Consider the following 15,520-nt stretch of genomic DNA (forward strand, 5'->3'; position numbering starts at 1 on the left):
ATCACAGATTTTCATCTGACCTCCCAAGTTTCTTGAAAATTCAAGGAAAGTTACACCCGTCAAACCTGGGGTCTCAAATACAATATTCCTGGGGGCCACTGGTGGCGGAGTCTGGGTCATCAAGTATTCAGTTGGAACGGAGGTACTGCATACTCAACATGATGCTCATCACACAGCAACTTAACACTCAACAGGGAGATACCACATGCATATATGACAACAACTATAACTCTAAACACAACTTTTTACAAAAAAGAATGCTCAGCTTTGCTTTGGCCTTCTGGGCAAAAATGATGAATTCTACCCAGCAACATAGCAAGCTATGCAGAGCAGACATGGCATCTGTAAAGCTGTATGCACTGTGCAACAAAAACGGCTAAACATTTGAACAGTAAGATCCCGCTGGAGTTGTTAGTGACAAGTTTGACCGAGAGCTTTTAGTCTATGCAGAACACAACCTGGAAAAATCATCAAAACAATCATACAGATTTTCCCTTCAATGATTGACAGCCACAGTAATGCAATATCATAGGAAGAATTGGTATTATAATAATGAAACAACATTCTATTTATATATTAGTAGCATTTTTATTAAATAAAATATTGATATTTTACAACACGGGCCAAAATGTGATTTAGATTTTCAACAAAAGTAAATGTCATAGAAACGGCGTCCCGCTGCTCTATAGTCTCTCCATGAGGAAGTGTGGTATGTACAGTACAGCAACGCAGTCACTCACGGCACAAACGTGATCATGTTTGAGACAGCGTACGCACTGTAAATCCAATATCTATATTTCACTGTCTAGTAGACATCTTACGCCACTTGAATGCACCTACCAGCTTTTACAAACCACTAATGGCAAACGTGTGGCAGTCTTCCCATTTCATTCACTCTGGTCCTCCTGCGGTCTCCAAGAGTCCTCCCTCGACTTGTAAAAGAGAGCACTCTCAGGCATCCATGCTTGTTTCTGTTGAAAGAGTTCACGCATAAGAGCCTGAAAGAAGGTGAAGATGGAGGAGCAGAAGCGAGTCCTGCAGGCATGCAACTTATGGAGGACCCAAAAGGGATGAGATGCTATGAATGATGCAGTCCAAGGAACACAGCTTGCTTGGGAGAAAACCATACAAACCTCTTTTATTTCGTGGGAAAATACTCATCAACAACTCATCAACATTTAGAAGGACCCATTTTATCTTATTTTTCTCCAATAAGGTCCACAATAGTGGAGTGAACATCTAGCCTGGATGCTGGAATTTACAGTTTAACTCTTTCAATCCCAGACATTTTTCAAAAGCCACCCCTCTTGGTACCGGACATTTTTAACGTTGGATATTTCAATGGGAAAGTTGCAGACAAAGTTGTTTTTTTTGTTTTTTTTGCCTTAAAACTACACCAAAAGTGCTCTTATCTATTGTGGAGTTGCATCATCACCTCTTTGTGCCTCTCCTGCCAAAAACATAAAAGACTTATGAATTAAAGTGAAGTAGCAAATTAGTTAATAGTGCTTTGACCTATTTTGTGTGCCTGTAGCTTTAATGCTAATGAGCTGTGTTTGTCCACGCCTCTCTTCGACAGATTGCGTGGCTCCAAGAAGCGTTATTGTGGACGACAACTTTTTATATATACACTGTAACGCGACGTAATAGATGCTACGCATCACATACAGTGGCGTGAGTGGACGCAAACGTTAGCAACACTAGCATAGCACCAGTGCTTTGATTACACTCATGTTTGAACATCATGCTAGGTCAGCCTATCCCCTGAAGAAACATACAAGGATCAAACTGAAGAAAAAAAGTGACGGAGATGATGGATTATCTTGCATTTGGCCTGAGGGACGCATCATACAGTTAGAACATCATTAAAAGTCCCATTTGAACTAATAGGAACACGCGTGTGTTGGATGCCATTGGATAGAGCAGTTGTTCTTAATATTAGTGTGTGCTGAATGGCTGTGCACCTGGAACAATAAAACACACACTCTTACTTTATATCGAACACGCGTATTTCACTCTGCGACATATTAACTTTGGAGTTCCTCCCGCATGCTTGGAAAATTCTGGGAACATCCGCAGCGACCGAGCGTCGTACTTTACTGACCCCGCGAGGTTTTCTTCATCCTGCGGGAAGCTGCAAGCAAAAAGTGTGCTTTCTTTGTCAGCGTTCCACTTTGAGACGCTTGACTGCCCTGGGACGCATGTGAGCTAAAAAGCACGTTATCTTATTTTACAGCCCTCTAAAGTCCACATTCACGTCGTTCGATGGCGTGTTATTTTGCATGTCAGGTGTGGTGTGGTTCAAACAGTTCATGGAGAGATGCGTCTGCCCCCCAAGGCTCCCAAAATGCTGCACTCTGTTTTATACGTCAGCTATTACTTAGCGTGTGAGCTTCCTCCACGCTTGGCTCATTTATTTTGGCAATAACCCACAAGGGCAAACAAATGATGATGAGGCCTGCTGGGCACAAAGCAACTGATACAGCATATTTATTATTTATTATTTATTATTTATTATTTATTATTTATTATTTATTATTTATTATTTATTATTTATTATTTATTATTTATTATTTATTATTTATTATTTATTATTTATTATTTATTATTTATTATTTATTATTTATTATTTATTCCGCTGCCTTCAAATAGATTTGGGAGGTCCTCCACCTTGTTGCCACCTGCTACCAAAAAGCATACAGTGAGTGACATGGCTGCAGTTTACATGCCAGACCAGTAGATGGCGATGTCACTTACATAAACACCACTGAGTGCCTGTCCCAAATAATGGGATTTATCCAAAATCCCCTCAAGTCCTTTGACTAAGGTAAGATGGCCCCGCAGAAATCATGACAGGGCCTGCTCCATCCAAGACACATCCATTTGGAGTGGTTACCAAGGAACTAATGATGAAGACACATCAGTTTAGAGTGGTTGCCGAGGAACTAATGCCAAAGACACATCCGTTTAGAGTGGTTACTGAGGAACTAATGACAAAGGCACATCCGTTTAGAGTGGTTACTGAGGAACTAATGACAAAGGCGCATCTGTTTAGAGTGGTTACTGAGGAACTAATGGCAAAGATGCCTCCGTTTAGCTGCGTTACTGAGGAACTAATGACAAAAACGCATCTGTTTAGAGTAGTTACTGAGGAACTAGTGACAAAGATGCATCCATTTAGAGTGGTTACTGATGAACTGATGCCGAAGACGCATCAGTTTAGAGTGGTTACCAAGGAACTAATGACAATGATGCATCCGTTTAGAGGGGTTACTGAGGAACTAATGACAAAGATGCATATGTTTAGAGTGGTTACAGAAGAACTAATGACTAAGACACATCTGTTTAGGGTGCATACTGAGGAACTAATAAAGAACTGAACTGACTGAAAGACTGAAACACATTTGTATTTATAGTCATTTACATTTATATTTAATTTATAGTCATTACTGAGGAACTAATAAGTAGAGTAGTTACTGAGGAACCAATGAAGAAATAATGAGGAACTAATGACTAAGACATCTGAATTTTGAGTAGTTACTGAGGAACAAATGAAGAACTGAGGAGGAACTAATGATGCCATAATGAGGAACCAATGACTAAAATCAAACATTTAATATTCCAAACCCTGGACATATTAAAATGAGCATATGGAATGTGCAGACAGGCTTTCACATAGAACTGGTTGCTTGTAGACAATCTGTCCCTTTTGATAAATGACATGTTTGTCCTTATTTTGCATACATTTCTTATTTTGACCCAATACTCACCCCAATACTGACCAAGAAAAATGTCCCTACTTTTGCATTGTACTTGTAGACCAGCCATATAAATAGGGCTCTTTCCCCCATGGAGCCCTATCTGTGATATCAACCTGTGGGGATTCTTCACACTTTTTATCCTGCATTAGTCCTGCCGTATATGTATATGAAGACTGAATAAGCCTGAGGAATAATGTGGTGCAGGCCCATAAATATTACAGCCAAGGGGTGAACAAAGTCCACATATTTCTTAACAAATGGCTAGAAGGAGATATTCAACAACGCAAACCATAGATGAACAAGAACACTTAAGAATAATACATTGATGAATAAATGACCAACAAACGAAAAAGAGAAGATAGCGTGCCAATGTCAGCAAAACTGAACACCGTACTTCCTGCATAAATAATAACCATGAGACTATTCATTTTTAGTTTAAAAAACACGTACGGCTCTTTAAAGTGCTACATCTAACCAAAGGAGGACATGGGATCCTGTGGGCTTTAAGATCTATCATTTCTGGGTGTCCTCAGCAGATTGTTGCCTAACTTTTGACCTTTCCAAGAGACGTTGTGTGCGAGCCGCATTGTTTCTATGGATGACTGGACGTGGATCCTCCATCAAATAATAAGACAATGAGGATGTGTACTCATGACGTTGAAATAACACAACAGTGGACGTCCATTAGCGTCACACTAACAACAACAACAACATGTGCACACAATTCTGCTTTGTTTGTTCACGCTGTGACCTTATGACCTTATGACTTCTCATTATGGTCCAAAATTGCATTGCTCAGGTGTGTTGAATCTGTTGTCAGTATCAACCACAACTGAACACTTTTTCTATGGAACGCTTGTATTGGATTGTGCAGGTGTACCTAATGTTACGGCCACCTCCAGCATCATGACTCAGCAGAGCTCCGCCGCCAACGCAGGCCACTCCACGCGCACAGTGACAGGTCGTAAATCAGGCCGTGCAAAAGAAAGCATTGATTTAAGGACGCAACATGCGAAGTCAGCAACTAATGAGCAATATTACACTTTATTTAAATGTACTTAATGACCACATTAAGCGTGAAAAGGGTCTTCACACATCATCTTTTATTCTGGGTCATGACTCGAAAAGAAATAGTTGTGACTCATGGAGAAAATGCTTCGTTCGGTTGAGCAGTCGCCATGCTTTTGTTTCCTGTTGCTACGGCGACGCAATAACTGGCCACGATGACGTGCCTTCCATCCTGTCTGCGGTGAGGTTTCTCCACTGTTGGAGCCTCCTGAAACAGAACAAAACAAAAAAGTAAATAAATAAAATGCTTTTTGGCCAACAATAAGGAGAACTCCTCGTGGATGGCCTCCAAGTGCACGTTGCTGCTCCCATGAGGCTTTGCAGGGTGCGCAAGTTTGGGAAAATATGAGTCAGAAAAGTGCTGCAGATGTGTGTGTGTGCGTGTGTGTGTGTGTGTGTGTAGGCTCTGGGAATGGATTGGACAATTAGCTACAGATTACCTTTGAGCCTGACCTCAAGCATCTTGCACTTCTTGCTCCTGAATGGGGGAAGATCAGCTGAAATTTCTGACTTGTTGGGATGTGGATTAGCCTTTGACCTCAGCTTCCTCTGCTGTCTTCTGACAGATATCCTCCAAAATCAACAGGTTTCTCGCTCCGACACCTAGCAATAGCAATACATGAACGTTGGATGGCGATCTGTTGAATATTGTGACCGATAAAACATCAAGGGCCTCGTTTAGGGCCTGCAAATGATGCAGCCGTGAGGTATAACGCACCAGGTCAGCGAGTAATTTGACACCAGCAGCTGATAATAAGATTATAAGGTAATAAGAAATAGTAGAAATTAGGGATGTCCGATATTGACGTTTTTGCCCAAAACTGACATTGTCCAACTCTCAATTTCCCAATATATGATATATATAAATATATATCAATTTACCGATATATGTAAAATGGCATATGGCATGGCCTGTGGTGGAATGAACACATATGGGTTGTATTTTTTTTATCGGTTTTCATGATCGGGAGAAAAAATCACATACCGATATCAGTACCGATAATTATCGGACATTCAGACATTTCAGAAATTACCTACAGAACCTAGAGGTGTAATGCTACAGCTGCTACTTTTTAAGCGAGAGGGTGTGCGTTTGATCTCAACCCCGGACACTTAAAGTAATTTTTTTTTAAATTAAATTCAATAAAATTTCTTTCATTAAAGAAACCACAGTAGCTAGAGTAGAGTACATTATTGAAATCTTTGACCGCTAATTTCTTGAGTATGATATCTTTCAAAATCATACAGGCTGGAATTCTGAAACTAAACAATAATAATTAAAAGTTAGAAGATGATCAGTTGAAATTTGGGATTTTCCTGAGGAGCAGAAACAAAGATGGCACATTCTTGACCGTCCTCAGCCCGCCTGGAGTTTGACACCCTTCAAAACCAAGAGGATTCTTGCTCAGACACCCAAAAAACCCCACTGCCAAAGAATGGTGTAAAACACCCAGCTACCATGCTATAGACCTTTGAGCACAGCGTCTTTGGCCACTCAGTGTCAGATTCCCCTTAGAACCACGCCGATTCTTGCTCTGTGCTTCTGTAATCATTACGAGATAGTAACAATGGTCCCACCGTTAAAAGATGTCATCTTCTTAAATCAACACTTCATTAGCTGTCTTTAATCATTTGTCAGCTATTAGGAAGTGTCACTTCCTTCATTAGGAAGAGCTGTTGATGTGCTCCATAATGGACTGGGGTTCTAATGGTCCTGCCTGGGCTTGTGTGGGCCAGACGTATGCTGTCAGCCTCAGCAGGGCCCCCAGCCAACAGATGGAACAGGTGATAAGCTCCAGAGTCCAAAACCCAAGCACAAGCCCATTAACAGCTGTGTTTTGCTAACATTTGCCTCGTTGTTCTGATCCAAAACAGGCCTGTGCTCTTCTTAATTTGCTGGAAAAGACATTAAGCCTTGAAAAATAATAATATAAAAAAAAAAACTATTAAAGGAGAGGATGTGTAGCGAGCAGGAACGAAGCACTGGGTGGTCTCTGGCGGTCTTGTTTGAGGGATGCAACGTTACCAGCCCAAACAAACACTTTCACCTTCATGGGGCCTTCCTTTATTGACTTTTCTAATGACGGCTCCTATTAAGTATATTTATGTTCCATCATTTTTATCATGATATATTCCTCTTGCCTTGAAACTACTGATGAATCATTACAGTTGCATCAGAAACAACAAACTGTAATCTATAGGAACCAAAATGGCATCCAAATGAAAGAACCAATCACAATCTTTTCAGGAAAGGCAAAGGGGGTGTGGCTACGTTACTGTAACGGGGTACGTTACTGTAATAGACCTTTCCTGTAAGTCAAATTTAACATTTTGGTGCAAATGTGTAGCAGCTAACCGGGAAGTAGGAGTAGCAGCTAACAAGGAAGTAGGATAGTAGCTAACCAGGAAGCAGGAGTAGCGGTTAATCAGGAAGTAGGAGTATCAGCTAACCAGGAAGTAGGAGTAGCAGCTAACCAGGAAGTAGGAGTAGCAGCTAACCAGGGAGTAAGAGTAGCGGCTAACCAGGAAGTAGAAGTAGCGGCTAACCAAGTAGTAGGAGTAGCGGCTAACCAGGAAGTAGGAGTAGTAGCTAACCAAGAAGTAGGAGTAGCAGCTAACCAGGAAGTAGGAGTAGCAGCTAACCAAATAGTAGGTGTAGTTGCTAACCAGGAAGTAGGAGTAGCAGCTAACCAGGAAGTAGGAGTAGCAGCTAACCAGGAAGTAGGAGTAGCGGCTAACCAAGTAGTAGGAGTAGCGGCTAACCAGGAAGTAGGAGTAGCGGCTAACCAAGAAGTAGGAGTAGCAGCTAACCAGGAAGTAGGAGTAGCAGCTAACCAGGAAGTAGGAGTAGAAGTTAACCAAGTAGTAGGAGTATCAGCTAACCAGAAAGTAGGAGTAGCAGCTAACCAGGAAGTAGGAGTAGCTGCAAACCAGGAAGTAGGAGTAGTAGCTAACCAGGAAGTAGGAGTAGTGGCTAACCATGAAGTAGGAGTAGGGGCTAACCAAGTAGTAGGAGTAGCAGCTAACAAGGAAGTAGGAGTAGCAGCTAACCAGGAAGTAGAAGTAGTTAGCTAACCAAGTAGTAGGAGTAGTAGCTAACCAGGAAGTAGGAGTATCAGCTAACCAGGAAGTAGGAGTAACAGCTAACCAGGAAGTATGAGTAGCAGCTAACTAGGAAGTAGGAGTATCAGCTAACCAGGAAGTAGGAGTAGCAGCTAACCAGGAAGTAGGAGTAGCAGGTAACCAGGAAGTAGGAGTAGCAGTTAACCAGGAAGTAGGAGTAGCAGGATACCAGGAAGTAGGAGTAGCAGCTTTATCATATTCATTTGTGTATATAATACACATGCAATTTTATTCTACTATATGGTTCGTCTGTGGCGCAAACACGCAATCAACAACATGGTGACTCATTGTTTGAACTTTTTGTGTCACAATGGAAGTATCCCGCCTGCCCCCAAATCCAAAAGTAGTACAGTCTTATCATTGCCGTAAACCAAGAAGTAGTCCAATAGCTACAAATGACCACTAGCGACAAAATCACACTGGCAATCCTTTCCTGTTCCTGTTTTTTTAAACACTATTTAAAATGAAATTGTTTAGTGTGTAGTCGTAGTGTGTAACTCTTGATTAACAACATGTGGAAGTATCAGTTCACAATCTGTGCCATGCAAAACGAGTCATCACACATAAGGTGACCGACAAGAAGTCAGTTACAAACAGGAAGGAGTGTGGCTAAAGCTCACACGTGTGTCACCACAGCAGTATTCCCCCTAAAACACGCGTCCCTGCTATCAGAAGGGTCATGTTGCAAAAAAAAAAAAAAAAAACACTGGAAGCTACCCCTTGTGGTGAAATTCACGCTGACATTGGACCACGACTATACAAAAAAGGCTCATAACTCTTATCTTTTGTTGGGTTTTGTGCTGGAAACGCAACTGAGTGAGTCACACACGTCGGTTAGTACTGATGTGGGGTTTGTGCATGATGCTTTATGGGTTTTTTCTCCATTGCAAGAACTTTCCATATAACATCTCTGCAGTGTTTATTAGGAGTACATTCAGCGATGATGCCACATGAATTCTGCCTAGCAGCAAGCAACCTGGAGGAGGTATCTGAGCTTTTTATATTACATCACCATTGTTGTCATCTTTACTATTTGTTGTATGTTTTAGATTGTAAAGTGTGGACCTTGCGTGCCGGGACTTATTTGGGAAAGTCAGTCTGAACAGGAAGAATGCTACATGACTCCCTTGAGGTCATTTCAGGTTATTTTGGGGACCCAACGTGAGCTGTGGGACATCAGCAGGCCATTATGATGTCAGAAGGTCATGACGTGCTTTCTCTTGTGACGTCACCGGTTATCCTAAATTAGTTTATACCGCCATCTAGTGTCCGGATTTGTCTTTGCATCATATGTATCGAAAGTTGCCTTTATGAAGATAATTATGTGTTTAATTTGTGGTGTGTTTGTATTTGATTTTGTGTAGTACATCTCAGCTACCTTTTCATATCACGATCCATTTAAATCGAATCCATTTTTTAACTAACTTAAATCTGCGTCTATGTGGCCCTTGCGAGGATGCAGCGGTGTTACTCCGCCCCCTTGTGGTAAAGCATGAGGACTGCTGACATAGTAACAGTGAAAAGCATTCTATTCTGACTATTCAAAGTGTACATATTCTTCTCACAAATTAAGCATTCAATAATAAAAATGGCTAAATCATACATTCAAAGACATATGTAGTATTCTACATTGGTCACTAGGTGTCAGTAATTGATAACACAATAGCCAGCACACAAAGTCCACTGTACACAAAAACAGTGGGCAACGCTAATGCCTCAGTCTGCGTTATAGCTATGTCTATTGTAGTTTTTCTTATGTCTACTGTATTGGGTAATAAGAGTATAAGGGTGACTTTATGGGGTGCTATCTAATACCAAGAGGGCTCTAATAATGTTAAAAACAGTCACCACCAGACTGTAAACCGGTTTTATTTGTTGTAACTAGGAAAATGTTACATTTATAAATATGGAATCCTACTTGTAAAAATCACTTAATACGGTCGGGTGTGGAACCAACATCCCGCTACAAACAAGGAATTACTGTACAGTGCATTGAAAATGGTTTTTTTTTTGTATTTTTTTCAGCAACACACACAGATAATCAGAAGACACAAAACATGAGACAAATTATGACAAATTATTCATTTTACTATAGTTTAATCTATTTTATAGTTCTAATTTATATTTTATAATAATTATTAGAATAAGAAAAAATACAGTAACAGTAAATGGAATTACAAATAATTTTTAAAATTCTTTTTAAAATGTGTATCTTTTAATGATGGTGTACATTTTACAGACTTAAAAAAATAAACATTTAGCAAAAATGCTAAAACATTGACAAAAGCAAACTGTGTGTAAATGGTAAATATCTGCTTCATCTCTTCTTGTACAAGCAGGCCTTCAGCTGCAGTCCGAGTTTCTTGAACTTCTCTGGAGCGTTGCTCGTCTTGGTGAATTCAAACGAGTAGAAATGACTGTTCTCTGTGTCCTAAAAAACAAAAACAAAAAACAACCCCCGCTTGTGTTAAATCAGTGGTGCCCAAACTTTTACAGTCACGTACCCCTTCAGACATTTGACCTGAACCTATGTCCCGCCTACTCCTGCACACTTGAAAAACATCAACTTCATGATGTTAATTCACTGGAAATATTGAACATAATTCATTGGTTCATCCATTACATAGTTGTCTTCTGGTTGTCTGAGCAACAGGCGGTTGCTTTTGGAAATATAACCTTTTTGGGCATGAGTGGCTGTATTTGCTGATCTGACTGGAATCTTTCCATGGTGTCCCAATAAAGAACCACTACTCCCTTCTTAATAGTATCTAAAATACAAAAATACATACTACAACCAAGAATAAAGCCTCAACTGTCCATGACAGCACCAGGTGGTAACCCCTGGGGCCGTGCAGGGATGAATGGGAACACTAATAGAAATGACATCTTCAAGATGAATCCTTCTTAATGCACAAAGTCATCATTCAGAATGACTTATCTGTTGATATGATGCACACAGAGCAAGAGAACTTGCCGCTCTGTCTCCTTCCTGCTGTGCACTGTGAGGCGTTCAAGCACACTCGTCACTTTGAGTGTTGGGCGCCAATTGTTTTTCGTGTTTTATTCATGTAACCCCCTATGACAATTGACGTACCACTGGGGGCACGCGTAGCCCTCTTTGGGAACCACAGTGTTACTTTTTTAAAAGGGTATACCTGTGTATACTAAAGAAAAAGTAAGTACACTCTCAGGAGCCTTTTTAGGGGGTATACTAGGATACCAGCCTTGGAAAAGGGGATTAGTGTGATGATAATACATCATATGACGAAGTAGTACATACACACGTGGACAAAATTGTTGGTGCCCCTCAGTTAAAGAACGAAAATCCCACAATTCTTACTGAAATCACTTGAAATTTACAAAAGTAACAATAAATAAGGATTTATTGAAAATGAAACAATCAAAATCAGCCATCACTTTTGAATGGTTGATTAACATAATTATTAAAAATAAATAAACTAATGAAACAGGCCTGGACAAAAATGATGGTACCGCTTCAAAAAGATTGAAAACAATTTGACCAAAGTCACATGATTATCTCATGTGTGTCCTTTAATTGACATCATAGGGGTCTTCAAACTCATTTAAGTCCGCCAACTTAAACGGTAACAAATAGTCGCTGTTCCGTTTGGTGACAAGATGTGTACCACACTGAACATGGACAACAGAAAGCGAAGGCAAGAATTGTCCCAGCACATTGGAAAGAAAATGATAGACAAACATCTGAAGGGTAAAGGCTATAAGACCATCTCCAAGCAGCTTCAAGTTCCTGTGACAACAGTGGCACATATTATTCAGAAGTCTAAGGTCCACGGGACAGTAGCCAACCTCCCTGGACGTGGTCGCAAGAGGAAAATTGATGAGAAATAGAAAAGACGGATAGTTGGAATTGTATCCAAAGAGCCCAGAACAACCTCCAAAGAAATTAAAGGTGAAGTGAATTAAAGGCCAGGGTACATCAGTGTTTGACCACACCATTGGTCGTTGTTTGAGTTGACTTCATGGGAGCAATCAAGCCTACGAAGAAAAGAACACTGTGCCTACTGTGAAACATGGAGGAGGCTCAGTCATGTTTTGGGGCTGCTTTGCTGCATCTGGCACAGGGGGTCTTGAAGTTGTGAAGGTACAATAAAATCTCAAGACCATCAAGGCATTCTGGAGAGAAATATGCTGCCAAGTGTCAGAAAGCCTGGTCTCAGTCGCAGGTCTTGGGTCTTTCAACAGGACAACGATCCAAAACACAGCCAAAGCACCCAAGAATGGCTAAGAGAAAAGCGTTGGACTATTCCGAAGTGGCCGTCTATGATCCCAGATCTGAATCCCAAACATCTGTGGAAGGAGCTGAAACATGCCATGTGGAGAAGACACCCGTCTAACCTGAAACAACTGGAGCAGTTTGCTCCCCAGGAGCGTCCCAAAATACCTCTTGACAGGTGCAGAAGGCTCATTGACAGTTAAACTAGAGGTCTACACGGCTGTGCTTTTCCTTGGCCGCCCCGCCCCACAGCCATGGCATGACAACCACAACCGTGGTGAGATTTGAGCGGCCAGCCGTCAGCCGGCCGAACAAGCGCAAAAATTAAATTACCTCTTTTCAGCTCAAGATAGTATAAATTGTGTGAAAAAGATGATATAAGGAAGGATTATGGACAATATAGGTGACCTTTCAAGAAACAAATGAGGCTATCAATATATTTTTATATTCGTTTTCCATAGCCGTGGCCACAGCCGTGGCCATGTTCTTGAGATTTCTTCAGCCCGCCCCGCCCGTTAGCCGAGTAGTCCGGCCAGCCGTGGGGCCAGCCGCTCCGTGTAGACCTCTAACTTAAACAAATCGTTTAATTGCAGTGATCTCCTCAAAAGATTGTGCAACAAAATATTAAGTCATGGGTACCATCATTTGTCCAGGCCTGTTTCATTATTTCGTTTTTTTTTAAATAATTATGTTAATCAACGATTGAATTCTCAAAATGTTTTTATTTATTGTTACTTTTGTTTCAAGTAATTTCAGTGAGAATTGTGGGATTTTCGTTCTTTAACTGAGGGGTACCAACAATTTTGTCCATGTGTGTAGTAAGTACAGTGTGTGTATTAAATTACAGTGTCGTTGGACATTATTTGAGTTCTATTATTGGAGTATTATACAGTGGCTAACTGGAATGACAGCGGATGTTCAAATGTGACTGGAACCAATGAATCACATGACATTCATTATTGTGGTCAAACTCTGCTTTTGTCTTCATGTGTGGTGCAAATCTCGTGCTTGTTTCCTTACCTTGGAAACCATCTTGAATCCCAGCTTGGCCAGAGCGTTGATGAAGCTCCTGACGTTGTCGAACCTGCTCGCCACCTCGGCTATGCTCAGCACGCCCCTACGAGAAGCAGTGGTTACTCACCCACGCACACACATGCAGCACCAACGAGCTTTACCCTTGTTTCAAGACACGGTTGGCTTCCACCAGGAAATCCGACAGGTTGGTTCCCATGAGCGACAGGCAGAAGACGACGATATCCACCGAGCTGTCATCCAGCGGGACCTGCAGGAAGGAAATGAGTGGATGTTGGACGCATGCACACATGGCAGCGGACACACATGAGCATCGCACACACTCACGTTGGCCATGTCGCACACGGTGACCAGATCGCAGGTCGCCGCCAAGTCGAAGCTGTGCACTTTGTTCTTGACGCTGCGTCCTATCTTACAGTCGCCGCAGCCAAAGTCTGCCACCACTAGCGAGGAAGGTCTGAAACGAATAAAAGAGCATTGTGGCTTTCCACTTTCTCATGCACTCCAAATCATGATTAAGAAATGAAGGTGTGATACAGCATATAACGAGGAGGTGCAGCTCACTTTTGGCGAATATACGCAATGATGGCGTCCACGGGGTTGGTGGGCCACCTCTGCACCTGCGCCATGTAGCCCCGGTGGTAGACCCAGAAGGCCTCCGGATCCTGCTGGAACATGCGCGTGGCCTCGCCGCTGGTGCTGCTGTACAGGACCTCGTTGACGTAGCGGAAGCGGGCCGACTCCAAGCGCTGCTCCATGCGGGAGCGGAAGGAGGCGGAGCGTTTGTGTTTGGCCTCCTCAGACGCCACCGCCGCCTCTGCTGCTTTTTCTTCTTCCTGCTCTGTTTCACAGTGCTGGAGAAGTTTCCGAAGATGCTCACGTTTCAGCCTCTCTGCTTTGCACATTTCGGGTTTTTGCACAATCTTGGACTTGTCTGCTTCCTTTTTAGATCCGTTGACAGTTTTTTCATTGTTGTTGATGATTGCCTCTTTTTTGGCTGTTTTTCTCTGTAATGTCTCTATGTCCTTGTCAGGGTTTTTCCTCTTCTGGGGCTTTTTGGACTTTTTCTCATCCTGCAGTTCAGGTTGGTTATACTTTTTGTCGTTGCTGATGCATAAGCCTGTCGTTAGCGGCGGTTTATTTGCTGCCTTTACTTCCTCTTCAGGCTTATTGGGTCGGTATTTGTTTTTACAATTCTTCTTGTTCTTCATTTTGTTTTTCCACTGCTGCCTGCTTAGTTTCTGTGCTTCCCCTGCTTGTTTTTCCAATGTGTTTGTCTCTCTGCCCTTCCCCTGGCCTGCAGGTGTGGTTAAACCCTTAGGGACCACTTCGGGAACATAATATGTCAGTAAAAACAAAATAATACATCTGCCTTCAATCAAGTACTCACCAATTTTCTTTTTGATTACAATTTTCTCCTCCTTGACATCCACGTCAGCTTTCTGCTCTCCTTTTGTTGTGGCTTGTTTTGTCCTTTTCCTTCTTTTTTTCTTTGTCTTTGCATGAGGCGTGGTGGCTTCGGTCTCTCTGTCGCTGTCGCTGTCAGGCAGATGGCCACCGTCATCGCCCATCCACTCTGGTACTGATCCCAGCGTCTGCAGTGTCCGCAGGAGACTCTTCTTTCCAACACTTTTGGACTATATAAAAGATGCAAACACACAAAACTGTATTGCTAATCAGTAATAACAAACCTAATGTTTGCAGCGACAGTGTTTCTGGTTTTGATTATTTATGCTATAATGTTACTTACATTATCATTAATTAGTATGTCCATTAATGAACCCGTGGCACTAATAATATGCAAAAGAGTAATGAACGCATACATTTACATTGGCGCTGGTCTTTGGCTTCTTTGGCAGAGACTTTACACACAGGATGTCTGCGGCATCATTCCAGCCCTCATCCTCATTAAACATGCTTTCCAAAACTCTGCAAAAAATCACAACAATAACAGTATACTGTAACACTTATTTTTATGCTAGATAAGCTCAAGTTCAGGGTATTTACTCACCGGTAAAACGAGCCCACACTCGCTCCAAACCGCAGATTTTGTTGCTCTCAAATGTTCTGGCCTGGCTTTGTTTAACAGCGGTTAATACAATTTTATTTTAAAGTTATTTAGGTGACTTCCATTGACCACGTTTAAGTCGCGAAATGTTCATACACATGGAACTGGAAGCAAAACAGCGGCGCATGTTGATGACATCAGCAAGAACCACGGAAGTGATGTTTGCGGCAGTTAAAACTGCAAATATAAAATGAATAAAAATAAAATTTTTGG

At 41.6% G+C, this 15,520-nt stretch overlaps 1 protein-coding gene and 1 long non-coding RNA gene across 7 annotated transcripts; both read right to left on the minus strand.

Moving 5' to 3' along the window:
* Window positions 1-4,809: 4,809 nt before the first annotated feature.
* Window positions 4,810-7,971, minus strand: LOC131134660 (uncharacterized). 6 transcript variants are annotated; one of them, XR_013627901.1, is made up of 3 exons: window positions 7,930-7,971; window positions 5,270-5,432; window positions 4,810-5,037 (listed from the first exon to the last, which is right to left on the minus strand). It is a non-coding gene; the product is annotated as an uncharacterized LOC131134660 (long non-coding RNA). The 6 variants fall into 6 exon arrangements; XR_013627902.1 differs by lacking the exon at window positions 7,930-7,971 and adding an exon at window positions 7,785-7,871; XR_013627903.1 differs by lacking the exon at window positions 7,930-7,971 and adding an exon at window positions 7,473-7,539.
* Window positions 7,972-10,070: 2,099 nt separating this feature from the next.
* On the minus strand, window positions 10,071-15,463 carry rrp8 (ribosomal RNA processing 8). The gene is made up of 8 exons (XM_058080537.2): window positions 15,251-15,463; window positions 15,063-15,168; window positions 14,630-14,876; window positions 13,804-14,566; window positions 13,567-13,696; window positions 13,383-13,489; window positions 13,228-13,324; window positions 10,071-10,383 (listed from the first exon to the last, which is right to left on the minus strand). The coding sequence occupies exons 2-8, from the start codon at window positions 15,153-15,155 to the stop codon at window positions 10,270-10,272; spliced, it is 1,551 nt and encodes a 516-aa protein (XP_057936520.2). The 5' UTR covers window positions 15,156-15,168; window positions 15,251-15,463; the 3' UTR covers window positions 10,071-10,269.
* Window positions 15,464-15,520: the final 57 nt, after the last annotated feature.

The sequence above is a fragment of the Doryrhamphus excisus genome, linkage group LG8, assembly GCF_037039965.1.
Source record: "Doryrhamphus excisus strain RoL-2023G ecotype Guam linkage group LG8, RoL_Dexc_Guam_v1.1, whole genome shotgun sequence".
In the NCBI taxonomy this organism is placed as follows: domain Eukaryota; kingdom Metazoa; phylum Chordata; class Actinopteri; order Syngnathiformes; family Syngnathidae; genus Doryrhamphus; species Doryrhamphus excisus.

Bases quoted from the DNA above. Each gene is read 5' to 3' on its own strand.
- rrp8 (XM_058080537.2), bottom strand. From the start codon at position 15,155: ATGTTTAATGAGGATGAGGGCTGGAATGATGCCGCAGACATCCTGTGT. The intron at 14,877-15,062 runs GTATGCGTTCAT...TCTTTTATATAG, and splicing joins AGACCAGCGCCAATGTAAAT to TCCAAAAGTGTTGGAAAGAA. The intron at 14,567-14,629 runs GTGAGTACTTGA...ATGTTCCCGAAG, and splicing joins TGTAATCAAAAAGAAAATTG to TGGTCCCTAAGGGTTTAACC.